This window comes from Anser anser (assembly GCF_964211835.1).
Source record: "Anser anser genome assembly, chromosome: 12".
Classification (NCBI taxonomy): Eukaryota; Metazoa; Chordata; class Aves; order Anseriformes; family Anatidae; genus Anser; species Anser anser.
In genome coordinates, this window is record NC_139733.1 from 17,713,678 (window position 1) to 17,726,438 (window position 12,761).

The 12,761-nt window shown below is 46.9% G+C and overlaps 2 protein-coding genes across 6 annotated transcripts in view; one reads left to right on the plus strand and one right to left on the minus strand.

Annotated features, from left to right (window-relative positions):
- The window catches only part of SLC25A26 (solute carrier family 25 member 26), an 89,444-nt gene extending 85,516 nt beyond the window's left edge, over positions 1 to 3,928 (plus strand). For 3 of the 5 annotated variants that reach the window (XM_083795192.1, XM_083795189.1, XM_083795193.1), the window contains one exon: positions 377 to 3,928. In XM_083795192.1, the coding sequence (XP_083651318.1) occupies positions 377 to 473 (97 nt within the window). In that variant the 3' untranslated portion in view covers positions 474 to 3,928. The remainder of the gene's footprint in view (positions 1 to 376) is intronic. The other 2 variants (XM_083795191.1, XM_083795190.1) reach the window with 1 other exon arrangement.
- LRIG1 (leucine rich repeats and immunoglobulin like domains 1) overlaps positions 3,793 to 12,761 on the minus strand; it is an 87,402-nt gene continuing 78,433 nt past the window's right edge. Inside the window, exons 13-19 of the mRNA XM_083795194.1 lie at positions 12,288 to 12,608; positions 11,392 to 11,673; positions 10,428 to 10,847; positions 9,001 to 9,123; positions 8,250 to 8,396; positions 6,800 to 7,108; positions 3,793 to 6,584 (exon numbers count right to left, since the gene is read on the minus strand). Of these exons, the coding sequence (XP_083651320.1) occupies positions 6,352 to 6,584; positions 6,800 to 7,108; positions 8,250 to 8,396; positions 9,001 to 9,123; positions 10,428 to 10,847; positions 11,392 to 11,673; positions 12,288 to 12,608 (1,835 nt within the window). The 3' untranslated portion in view covers positions 3,793 to 6,351. The remainder of the gene's footprint in view (positions 6,585 to 6,799; positions 7,109 to 8,249; positions 8,397 to 9,000; positions 9,124 to 10,427; positions 10,848 to 11,391; positions 11,674 to 12,287; positions 12,609 to 12,761) is intronic.

The window sequence follows — 12,761 nt, forward strand, 5'->3', positions numbered from 1 at the left end:
GGCCTGTCCTGGAGTTATTAGACCCACTGCGAGCTTAGATGTGTAGAGTAATGGGCTTTGCATGAGTTTCCTGTTAACTTCCAAGAACTGTTAGGATCAGGCACCTAAAAACCATCGCGACTGATCACGCAGCCGTTCCTGCTCCCTGCCTGTTGTGTGTTTTTGGGAATTGGCCACAGTGCTGTGTCTGTGTCGGGGTAGCTCCTGGCAGAGAGAGCAGGTCCTGGCCTCAGTGCACCTCTGCTGAGGCCGGGTGGGGTGGCGGGGCACGGTGCTCTTCCCGTCCGAGACCATTTCTCTTGGCTTTGTTTTCTGAAGCCTCTGCACAGCCACGCAGCAGCCACTCACTCTGAAGCCGCCTTTCCTTTGCCTTCAGCTTGTTTGCAGGTGTTGTCCCGCGGATGGCAGCCATCAGCCTGGGAGGGTTCATCTTCCTGGGGACCTACGAGAAGACGCGCGAGCTGCTGCTCTGACCCAGCTCCTGCCTCTGTCCTGCGAAGAGCCGGAGAAGCTGCTGCCCTGGAGGAGGAGTCCGGCCGTGAGCACAGCCTTCCTCTCCTGCCGCCTCGTCGCTGCGCCCGCAGCAGCTGCTGAGCAGCCCGAGCGCCACTTTCACTGTTAGAGAAAAGTAAATCCTCAAATAATCCGATTTCCCAAACATGAAATTTTCCTGCACGGAAAGTGAGTGAAGTCACTGGGAGAGTCGTGCCAAAAAAGTGATGTTTGGGGGGTAAACAGCTAATTACGGAGCCTGAGAAAGGCGTTAGGAGAACTCCTGCAGGGGAAGTGTTCTGCAAACCTCCGGATCGCGGGGAGGCTGAAATAAAGCAAGTTTTCATAATTCAGTGGCACCTGCCTCGTAACGCAGGGAGGGTTTTACTGCTGGGGGAAGGGGCCGATAGAGTTACAGCCTGCTGCCCTCCAACAGCACTGAAAGTATTCCAGGTTGGGAGGGCTCTTTGTAAAAGACAATAATCCATTTGTTTCTGATTTGAGCCATATTTGTGAAAGTTTATATTCCTGTTTATACCTACAGGTGCACAGCACGCATTCCTGCCTGGTAACCAGTGCAGCCTTATTAATTAGACTCATATTTCTCCAGTAAAAGCCCGGAGTTGGATTATTTTACAGCTGTGCCTCTGCAAAGACATGCAGTTAGGCCTTTTTTAGGTCTTCCTCAGCAGCTGAAGGAGCCGGAGTTTGGAAATGGTAAAGCCCAGGAGGGAGGCTGGGAAGGCAGGGCAGGGAGAGTGCCCAAGTTCTCCTGCCAAAATACGGATGGACCCGAAGGGCTCTCGGGACAAGCAGAGCGAACCTCTGCTGCTGCTCTGTTGGGAAGGAGGAGCTGTGGGGGCCAGCCTGGTGCTGGGACATGCTTGGTGAAAAGGCGGTGAAATTACCGAGTTAAAATTATCACCAGAACGTGGGGAAAAAATAATCAGCCACGGTTATTTCAGCAGCCTCGCTGCATGATGCTTTGAAATGTTCACCCAGAGGGTGTTTGTGCAGGGCCACCGGGGCAGGCAGTGCCGAGGTGCGGGTTTCAGCCGCTTCGGGAGGCTTTCGGCAGGCACCGGGGGCTCCTGGGGCCGTGTCGGGGCCGTGTCGGGTGGTTGTGGTTCGTGCGTTGGGCCGGGCAAGGCCGTGGTGGCCGGCGGCTGGGGCTCCTCGCTGGCGGACTCGGGCGGTGGGAGAGGAGCCAGGAGCCATCGCGGCACCGAGGTGATCGGCACGGGATGCGGCGTGCTCGTGCTCTGCTTCCCCGTGCGGCTCTTGCCAGCTGGTCTGCCGAGTTTGTGAGTTAACTGGAGTCTGAGCTGTGATCAGGTGCTTCCCCGGGGTGCCGTAACGTCACAGCAGGGTGTTCTCCTCACTGGGAGGTCGCACAGGTGTAGGGAGGCTGGGGCGACTGGGAACGTGGGCCAGGCCAGTGCAAACTTGGGGGCAGGGGGCATATGCAAAGCCTCAGCCCAGAGGAATGGGCAGTGCTGCCCCGAGACACAGCCGTGGGCCTGGCCAGTGGGCCTGGCCAGTTTTATTGCCCTGTCATCCCATGACATGGCAGTCAGGCTTTTTTGAGTCCAGAACTTAGAAAATAATTGGCAAATGAGTAAAATGTGCGGAACGAAGACCGTAATTCTTAAAAATAATCTCCAATTAAAATGGGGGATTTCAACCCAGGCCCACCTTGGCTGGGTATGTCTCCCAGTTGCCCTGGCACAGTACAGCACGTCCACGGTTGTGTCTTCTATGAAGCTTTATATATAGCAGGCCCGATTTTAGGGGCATGGGGCGGTGGGAGAGAGCTTTATTAGCTAGTCTTAAAAGCAAACTCGTATTTTCTGTTAAAGCTCTTTAAACAGATGAGAGGGCTAGAACTGCAGTTGGGCTATTTAATTACTTGAGCTGAAAGTAATCATGCCTCACAGTCCTTGGGTCCAAATACTGGGTTGTTGTTGTTGTTACTTAATATTTACATAACCAGTTTTGTCATCACCACTTTATAAAAAAAAAGCCAAATTTTTAGCAAACAACAGTGCATGGGGTGGGGGGAGACTGTTGCAATCCTGTTGTATGAAGGTTTTTTTGCCCGTACTTATTTAATAATTGCTGTGCAAAAGTGTATGTTCCTGCTTTAGTTTGCCAAGGTTGAACACTCAGCAGGTAAGGCAAGGCTAAAATACCAGCTGGATGCACGGCTCTTGCCACACGAAGTGGTGCTGGCACCTGAGCGAGACCCCACTCCTTCCAGCTGTGCTGCCAAAACCAGGGGAAATAATGGGGCTGGCCTCGCTGACCTGTTTGCCGTTTTCAGCAGCCCCCAAGGTTTTCCTCGTCCCTTGCGCTGACGGACCGGCTCTGCACCCCGGCACGCCGCGGGAGGGACCCGGCCCTGGCACGGCACCAGGCAAGTGGTGGCGAGGGGCTGGTGTGCACACAGCTGGCTGAGCCTGCTGAAAAATGACACTTTTGGTGATGGGACTGTGGGGGGAACTTGAAAAATGCTCCTCAGTGTTTGTTTTCTTTTCCCATACTGCCTGTTTGCCTTGAGTTTTAGCTACATTTTGGCAGTTTTTTCAAGTTTACTGAAAATTGAAAAATTCATTTTATGTTGTTATTGGGATAATGTGGATAAGAAAACTTGAATCTCAAGGCACCAGCTTCTTAAAGGCTCTTTCTTTTCCATTTTGAAGTACTTTAATGTGTTAAAGGATTTATCAGAGTAGTCTCAGAAAAAGCTGTGTTATATTCAAGGTTAGAATTTGGAGAAGGAAGTATATATTTTTAATAACATACAGAAATTGTATTGCAATTTTAGCTAATGCAAGAATTCATGCTTATCTCCAAAGCTGCCTCTGGAATTTCTGTAGAGGGTGGGGTTTGGATTTGAGCAAGCCCGAGGTGTTCAAAATGCAGCTGACTCTGATGCTGTCCTGGCCCTGTTTTTTTACCCACTAACCCACCCCCCATCTGTTCTGCTCTCAGTGCCAGGATAAGGGTACTTGCCAGACACACAGTTGATATATTAGAAGTGTATTTCGTATGAGTTCTTTATTGTATCTTTCAGTGCAGCCCCCAAATTCCACCCCGTCCACAAATCAGACTGCCAGAGTCTCACGCTGATCCACAGTATCTGATGTTAAATTTGTGGATCTAATTTCACAAGCGGATATTCTGGCAGTTACTCTGCATTTTCATCAGAGAAAGACAGAAAAGAGTGTATGTAGCAATGGATTAGAATTTTATTTAATTTTCAACTGAAACTCCCAAAAGCTCACTCAACAAAAAAGCTGTAATATTATAAATGAACCTTTATTAAAGACACTTCAATGCCATTTGTTAGACACTTCAATATCTTACATGTTTTTCAATGTACAACATTGTACCAAATTTTCTAATAAATAAATAACTTTGTACACAAAAGTAATACTTCCTCTTTCACATTGCCTCTTAGAAGCAGCAAATTCACATATTTAGTGGAAGTCATAACGTTAGGCAGTTAACTTTAGTCAGAAACATCATTTTCAAACGTTAACGTGGCAAATATGCTTTGTCTCTGCAGTGGTGATGACATTTCGCCAGCCCAAGGAGTCAGTTGGGTCAGTCCTTCCCCCTGTTCCCGGTCCCACTGTTTTCACCTCATCAGTTGGTTCTTTTAATCCCTTGACTAAAGGGAAAAATGGGCTTGGTTTATAATTGTCTAACATCCTCTTCCTTTGCTTGGAATAGGCTTGGCATTCAACGTCGTTAGCCACCTGTCTCAAAGTGCAAATGTGTCACTGGTCAGGACTGATACAGACAGGTACGTGGCTCAATTATGCCTTGCTTCGTTACGGGGAGGGGGTTCGGGTGGCTAGCTTGCAGCCAGACTCCCCTCAGCTGCTAGGCAAAAGGCAGAGGTCCTTCCCTTAAGGGAGGTGGTGGCTTCTCGAGCTAAGGTTGGACATGAACAGCTTAAAAGGAATGGGCACTGTGCTGGTGCAGGGCAGCGTGCAGCTTCTTTGTGTGGTAGGGCTCGGGCAGATCCAGAAGTAACGAATCTGAACCCCAAATGCAGCATTTCTGCCCCTATTTCTAACACTTGTTTTGAGCCACAGCCCTAACAAAGGTGGATTTCCACTAGACTCTGCTTCAGTGGGACTGGCATTTGTGTTGCTCCTAAGGAAAAAAGTAACAACTCCCCAATAAACCTTTCCCCAAAGTAGTCATCACCAGAGTTAGCAACCTTGTATGAGCAGAACTCAAATTACAAATAGCTGGAAGGGAGTCCTCCATCCACAGGTACCAACAGAAAGCAGCCTTTCTAGGAATAAAAAGCTTTGTAGGGAAGTTAGAAGTGACAAAGAGCTGTTTCACCAACGTAGGTATTTTTTTCCCCCATTCATGGATGAACTTAAAAGACCACAAAAATATTTGGGACATTTCCATTTAAAAGAGTACTTTCAACCCTAAATACAGAGTTTCCCTTCTAAGTGAGCGTATTTCTGAATCGCCTAGCATTGCTGCACAGAGCACCGCAATTCGTTTGAGGCGGGTATGTTCACATAAAGAGTCTGGCTGCAGATCAGGGTAATGGTGTCAAACAAGAAAGCCTAATATTGTGTTGTAGGAAAAAAAAGTATCGCATGAATTAATGGTACAGCTGTCAGCCTAGGCCTGTGATTTCAGTTTTGTTGTCAGAACAGCTGCACGGGTTCAAACTCCCTCCAGAATAGCTGTGTTTTTCTTGGGTAGAAAATGCATTGTACTGGCCAAGGTTCTTCCTTCTGCTTCACAGGGCCAGGCCATCCCACTCGGCGCACCTTTTACAGGTGAAGCTGCGTCCATTCGGGGGGAGATGTCTGCACTGAGCTCTGTAGGTGCTCAGGGCTGTAGCACATAGGGGCAGATAATGCCTTCTGCTAGGAAGCTTTTGAAGGGTGCAATGTCTGGGACCACCCCACAGTTTACTGCATGAATTATTTATTTTGGTAATGACTGTTCACCAGTCATGATAGCCGGGTTGTTCTGGGGCTCTGCCCTGTTGCTGCATTATTTAGTGCTGCTTGTGTGGTCCACTCTAATGTATCACAGTCACAGTTCAAATACTAATTTTTAGGCAATTTTGAAAAATAAGGGAATTTAAGTTCTTCCACAAACAGGAAAAAATCAGGTTGCTATGTAATTTCTCACTGCTTGTTTTTTTTTTCATATAAACTTCATTTGAAACAGTTGCAGATCTCTGTTTAAATGTGTTAAGTGCAATAAATTTCAAAGGGGAAGGAAATTTGTGCTAAGTAACCCAATTGATACTTGATTTCAAGGAACTTCCATTGAAAAGAGGACAATCCCTTTGGAACAGTCTGGCTTTTTGAAGTTCTGCTTATGCATTTAAGGCACCAGAATTATTTCTCTCACAAAGTTTAACAGCAACCTGATACTGAAAACAATATTGCCAAAATTGTAAAATTTCACTCAGTTTTCCATGCACTAAAGATTAAAATAGCCTCTGTAAAAGATATATATATATATTTATATATATATATTTATATATGAAAACTCTTATGTACAATTGTATCAAATACTTTTCTCTTTACACAATAATCCCTTGCATTTATGTGCTTCATATGCAAGTCAACTTTTGAACGCTTCATACTTCTCAGGGAAGTTTTAAACTATATACAAACAGATGACGCTCGAACAGGAGTTTGTTCCCCATACAAGCTTGTTTCTCATACCTCAGCTGTGTTGCCTTTGACAGGTCATCAGTTCAGGATTTGAGGTAGAAGTAAGTAGCCTATATACTCTGTGCAAAAAATAATAATAATAATAATAGCGTGTTTGTTAATTTGCACATGGCAGTCTGTCCTCTCAGTCTATCGATCTGTTTGGTGGCTTAAACTCAGGAATGGAGTCGCACGCCGTGGGTGCGTAGCCGTTGGACAGGAGAGCCTGTTTCACTTCTGCTTCGCTCTGCAAATCCAGTAGTGTTGGGGAAGCTTCAGGAAGCACGTTCAGTTGCTTTAGTGACCCTCCTGCCGGTGAAGCTCTCACCAAATTAAGGTTGTTAAGCTCTGAAGGCTTTGCTACTGATTGTGAAGAGCCTGCAGAAGGGAAAGAACCAGTGTGGTTAGTTGGTGGTCAGAGCCAGCTGGCTCAGCCTGACAGCGCGCCTCATAAAACCAACCCTGCCACTGTCATTCATGCTCTTGAGCCAAGTTAAAAAAGCTGGTAAAAGCTAAAAACAGGGCTCTGATATAACCCCAGCAGTGCTGTGTAACAGCTGGGGAGAAAAAGACATCCAGGGGGAACGACGTACCGTGTTTGTCTGCTAGCAGCGGGCTGGTTGTGCTCCCGGGCCTTATCCTGTCGTGGTTGCTGGGGTAGAGGGTCCCGTCCGTTTCCGTCCTCCTGCCGCTGGCAATCCCGTTGCACTGCTGCGGGTGGAGAAGGCCGGTGCCTGCAGCCCTCTTCCTGCTCTGTTCCTTGTTGCTCAGTGCGTTGTGGTAGGTATTATCCATAGTCTTAAGGCCTTCGGAGTAGTACTCCGGCTCCCTGGGGTAAATGTGGACGTTCATGCTGTCCGTGCTGCCGCTGCAGTCCGCGCACACGACTGGCAGGCCGTAGCCTGTGCGGGAGGAAGGGAGAACAGCAACACACGGGGATTAACCAGCTGGAATTTGTCAGCACCGGAGCACACAAATTGCGGAAGGAAAAAGCAACTCTGTTTAGCTCATCTGTCCCTCAGCAGTGTGGGAATCTCTCAATAAATAATATGGACATATTTCGGTTTTTATACAGGGCTAGTAAATACTTGTGGTTTTCAGAACTCAGTAGCTGTCCTATCGCAAAAGGTAGTTCCAATTAATGTGTTTATTTGGCAGTTTTTGTTTGTTTGGTTTAACTGCAAAGAGGTGATGACTTTTTTAAAATAATTGTGTGTTTATTTCTTTTCTAAACTTTCTAGTCAAGGCAGAATTAGAAAGTGAAACTTTTCTATAACTGTTTTATAATACCAAGTTACCTTTCTTATTTTTGTGCTGCTGCTTTACAGGGATCACTGTCAAATCATATTGTTATCTCAAGATGCTTTATTACTGTTAGTGGGAATAACAGATGAGCAGAATTCAAAGCAGCAAGATGAAAGGAGCTTCTAAGGTTTGAAAGTTAACTTCCTTAGTGCGCTTGACAGCTTTCCATTATTCAACTTTACAGTTTCTCCTGGAGAGGAAATTTGTTTCGCTGCCTGTTTTTCTGTGGATACTGCAGTATAACACAAGAACACAAAACTCATCCTAAAAATAGAAAAGTCTGAGTGTATCACCCAAGAAACTGCCAAAGAGAAGATTATCAAGTGGAGTGCCCAAACTGACATTTAAATTTTGATAATTAAAAAAAAAAAGCTGAGCTTTGAAGTTGACAGCCCCTTTAAAGGTCATGAAAAATTTTAACACCTTCAGTTTGAAAGTGCTTTCACGTTTCAGGAATAGCTCAAATCAAAATACCGATCAGCCAGCTGCAAGCTATGGCTATCATGAGCTTTAGTCTGCCTCTTTCTGATGGTTCCTCGAATTCAAACTATCCAAGTTTGATAGAGGATCAAAGCAAGCAGGAGAAAGTAAATTTAGTGTACTCGCACCTGAGATTCATTCTGGGCTTTTTTTTTTTCTTCTGAAGGTAACAATTTCTCGTCTTAATGCTGTCTGACTTGGAGGGCTTTCTGATCTGTACAAACATGAAATACCTTTCCAGATTAATGGGTTTTGTACCTGTCTTATCTGGAACAAGCATTCCATCAGCCATGTCTTCAGTTTTCCAAGTGTCTTTATTATAGCCGATACATAGCTTTGGCTGTCTGCAACCTACAGTGGGAGCTTCAACATCTGGACACCTTCCAGCATCAGTCTGACACATACCTGCAACAAATGAACCATCTGGCTCAGGATTACAACCATCTGCCTTCAGCCGAATGGCTTGTTAGCCTTATTTCTAACGTAAAAACTCCGAAAGGGAGAAAAATAGCAATGGAGATAATAGATAATTTTAAGTTAACATTTAACAGAATAAATGCTGTATAATCATAGGAGAATCTCAGTTCAGAACACTTACCTTTTCCTTCCTAATGTACTGTGTTTAAATACTGTAAAATCCCAGCATTAATTTCTAAGCCTGAAGGCAGGGACAGGCAATGCTGATGTATTCTCTAGTAGAGCTTAACCAGGGGTAGCTCTGGTGCCAAAGAACTAATCCAAAATTAGCAAAAAAGTACTCCTTAGGGCCTGACTGAGCAGTTTCTGAAGCAGTCTCCGTGCATAAGTGCAGTTATTACTGGGAGAGGGTGGCTTTGTAAAGCAAAAGGCAGATCCTTGTTTTGCATAAATGCAGTAGCTGGAGAATTACATGGTGAAGATCTTTCAGATAACTCTTAACAAGCACAAAGTACTTTGTACTGTGATTTTTCCCTCCTTATATCAAATTCAGATACAGCATTACAGAAAAAATAATTAAACTGGTTCTCACCATTGCTGTCTATGTGCCCGTTAGGCTGTTGGTTATCTACTCTGACGACCGCTTCCTGCCTGTCAGAAAGAGTCCCTTGTGAAGACAAGTAGCTCGGCACGTCTGGAGGCACAATAGTCTCATCTAGAGCAATGGGAATAGAGAAATATGAATTCCTAGTAGGACGTAAAGGCTTCTGCTTTCATTGCATCTAAAATCACATATTCAAGAGGGATTTGGGACCAGATCTGTACATGGCATTTTCCCTAAGTACAACAAATTAGAATTGAGCTGCCTAAATACCCCGTGCCCCTCAGAGGCCCTGCTCCTGACTTCTCAAAGCCCGAAGCTGTGAGGTTTAGTGCCACTAAGCCATTCTGGATGTTTGCATTTGGCATGGTCAGTACGAGGTAGGTTGCAGGGGAACCATCTCTTCAGAACACATAGATCCTTATCCCCAGAAATTCAGAATACCTCATTTGATTCAAGTCCTCGGTCTCCCAAAGTCATAAGCAACAGACTTCTGGAGAGCGGGGATTTTGATTCACTTAAGCAGGCACATCTAAGCCCCTTAGCTACCCTGGGCTTTCCCTAGTTCTTATCAGGCAATTTCAGTCATACAGACACCAAAATGTCATACACCTCTGTCATACAAACACCAAATGAAACTCAATTACACCAGGATTGAATAAAAGGGAAGAGAAAATCCCACTTGCACATTGTGCTGGCCATATGGTACCCAATACTTCCTACCTAGCTCATGTCTTCAGAATACCATGTCATACTACATCTAAAGCTAGCAGTAACACAGCAAGGCTGCAAATCCAAGAAGGGTATGGAAACCTTAAGCTCATTGCCGTACTTCTGTACAGAACCTGTAGAAAGCTGAGGGCAGAAGAGTTTTTCTTCACTGCACCATTTACTTTTACTGCACCAAATTATCCCCTTTGAAGCTCAGCAGGAAGCAGTAAACACCGCTTCTTTGCCCGAAAAGTGAGGGATGCCCCATATCAGTAGGGTTACAACAGCCCTTACGAAAGGGTTTTCCAGCTTCTAAGTCTATTTTTGCAATATTTTGAATACAAAGCCTTTGAAAATACAAATTCCCAAGAAGACAGATTCCCAGCATTGTGGGCATAATGCAGGCTGTCTCAAGAGTTAGCATTTATGGTCATGGAACATCAAAGTAGCAAAGCAAGGGAAAAAAAAAACACTTCCAAGTGGAAAAGACCAATCTGGAGAGCCAGCCAAGGAGAGCAACACAGCTCTAAGCACGTTTCAGCAGCAAGCAACTGCTGGTTCCAGCTTCTGTAGCCACGAGAACCACAGAGATAAGCCAATTGCTTTCCCAGTGTGATTGTGGCTACCTGACACGCCAGTGGGGCCTCAGTGGGAAGTCTGACAAGACAAAAAGGTTAGGGACAGCCTCAGCAGGAGACGAGAGGTACCTGTGTTGGTGACACTGTATTCTTCGCTCTTCTTCCTGGTTTGGTAGATGATGCAGACCCAGACCAGGGAGGTCAGCACGATGCTGCACACCACAGCGATGGTGATGATGCCCACCGTGGTACGGTCCTTCCGACAGCCAAGGGACTGTAAGATGCTGACGTGGCTGTGCGCGCGCTCCGTCCCCAGGGTGTTGGACATTTCACAGGTGTATTTCCCAGCATCTTCCAAGACAACGTTCCTAACGATGAGCAGCTGGTTGCCAGAGGTGAAGTGATGCCTTTCCGTCACCACCAGCGGCTGGTCGCCTTTCAGCCAGGTAATGCGCGGGGGTGGGCTCCCCGTGGCTTTGCACTGGAGAGCCACGGTCTCACCTACAGACACTACGTGGTCCTCCAGTGGATGGATCAAAGACGGTGTCTCTGCAGGGAATAAATGCCAAAATTAATTATTCAGGATAGTGTGACAATCATTTCTTTTAACAGTACTGAACATAACTGGTGTTTCTGCAGACAAATATACAGCAATGCGCTGCGTGGCCATGTCCCAGGAGCACACCATGACAGATCACAACCAAATCACAACCAAAGACTTCTCTTAAGCAGCTGGTGTTGGTCTTCCCAACAGAGAAACGCCCTAGGATAAGGGGCAGTGGCTGACAAATGAATAATCTGGTAGGGCCAGAGAGAAGGAGTGCAATTTCCTCTTGAAGTAATTTTCCCAGGCAGGAAATAGCATGGTTAGAAGGGTTTCCCTGGCACAAGAGGAAATGCAACTCAAAGCTCCTTTTTAAATTAGTGGGGTATTTTTCATTAGTTAACTACAGTGTAAAAGGATGAAGTAAGATTAACACAGAGTTAAGTACCACCTCTTCATCCCATTTCTGTGTCTGCAACTGCCAGAGAGCCTGGATTGCCGTCCCTTCCAGTTCCCACTTGGTCTCTCGGGGGCACTAAGGCATCTTACCCAATACAGTCAGGGTGGCGTTTGCAAGCACAGACCCCGCGGGGTTCTGAGCTGTGCAGCTGTAGACACCCATGTCTTCGATCTTCACATCTGTGATGAAGAAGACGTCGTCGTCAGGCATGACGTGCATGCGGCGCTCCCGGGCCGCGGGGAAGTCGGTGCCCCCATCTTTCTGCCAGGCAATCTGGGGGGTGGGGTCTCCTTCAGCCGCACACTCCAGCCGCGCCGTCGTCCCTGTCCGGCTGGTGATGTCGTGGGGAGTTTTGATAAAGGAGGGCAGCACTGTTAGAGAAAAACAAGAAAAGAGATGAGCAATTCCCTGGGAACGCGCCATCTTCCAAGGCAGTTCGAACTGCTTTCCTTCCTAGGCAGGACACGGACATGGTGTTTGCTCACAGGCACCAGGACTGCAAGCGGCTTTTAAATATCTCAGCTGCTGAGGGCTAACCCCGCATTTCTACAGCACGTATCTGTCCAAGGTGCCCCCACACGCAGCATCATTAGAGCTGGGATCAGAACTAATATTTTTCTATGATTAACCTGAAATCAAAACCCATTGTCCCTCCTACAGAGAGCTTTCAATCACTGTTGTTGCTTTTCTTTCTATCCTTTTACATTCCTATGGCAAAGACTCTGTTGGAATAGCCACAGACAGGTGACTAACGCCACTGAGAGTGTGCAGAAGTGCTTGGCTGCATGGCAGCCATCACAAGCCTGGCACTGCTCCTCTCGGCATTTCTCAGCACCCAGAGACGCAGGCAGCTGGTGTGAACTGGCTGGGAGCTTCTCACCATCAGGAATGGGCCCTCAGGAGTAACCAAGGGCCAAAAGCAGGCCCCAGAGAACTGAACCACCTCAGGATGAGGGAAGGAACCAGAAAGCAGCTTTCTACTCGCCGTTAACAGTGAGCCGGGCCTTGCTGGAGTAGGTGGAGCCAAAGTGGTTGGTGATGATGCACTGGTAGCGGCCTTCGTGGGCAAAGGTGACGTGCCGGAGGTGCAGGATGGTGGTGTACTCCATCACCTCTCCGTCCTTCGCCCGCACGTGGGCAAAGTTCTCAATCTCGGCGTTGTGCAGCATCTCGTTGTCCTTCTTCCACGCAAACATCATGGGGGAGCTGCTGCTGCTGGCAGCCGAGCAAGTGAAGCGGATGTCCTTCCCGAGGACTGCCACCGTTGTCTCGGGCTGGATGATGATCTGAGGCTTGGGGAAATCATCTGAGAGACAACAGAAAGCAGAGTTAGTTCTGGGCTGTGAGGACAGACTGGGACAGGCAGATGCAACAGAAAATGAGACATTACTGCACATCTGTCTTTACATCCACCGCTCTCTACACCAGAAAAGCTGCTCACTCTTGCACAGCACTCCAC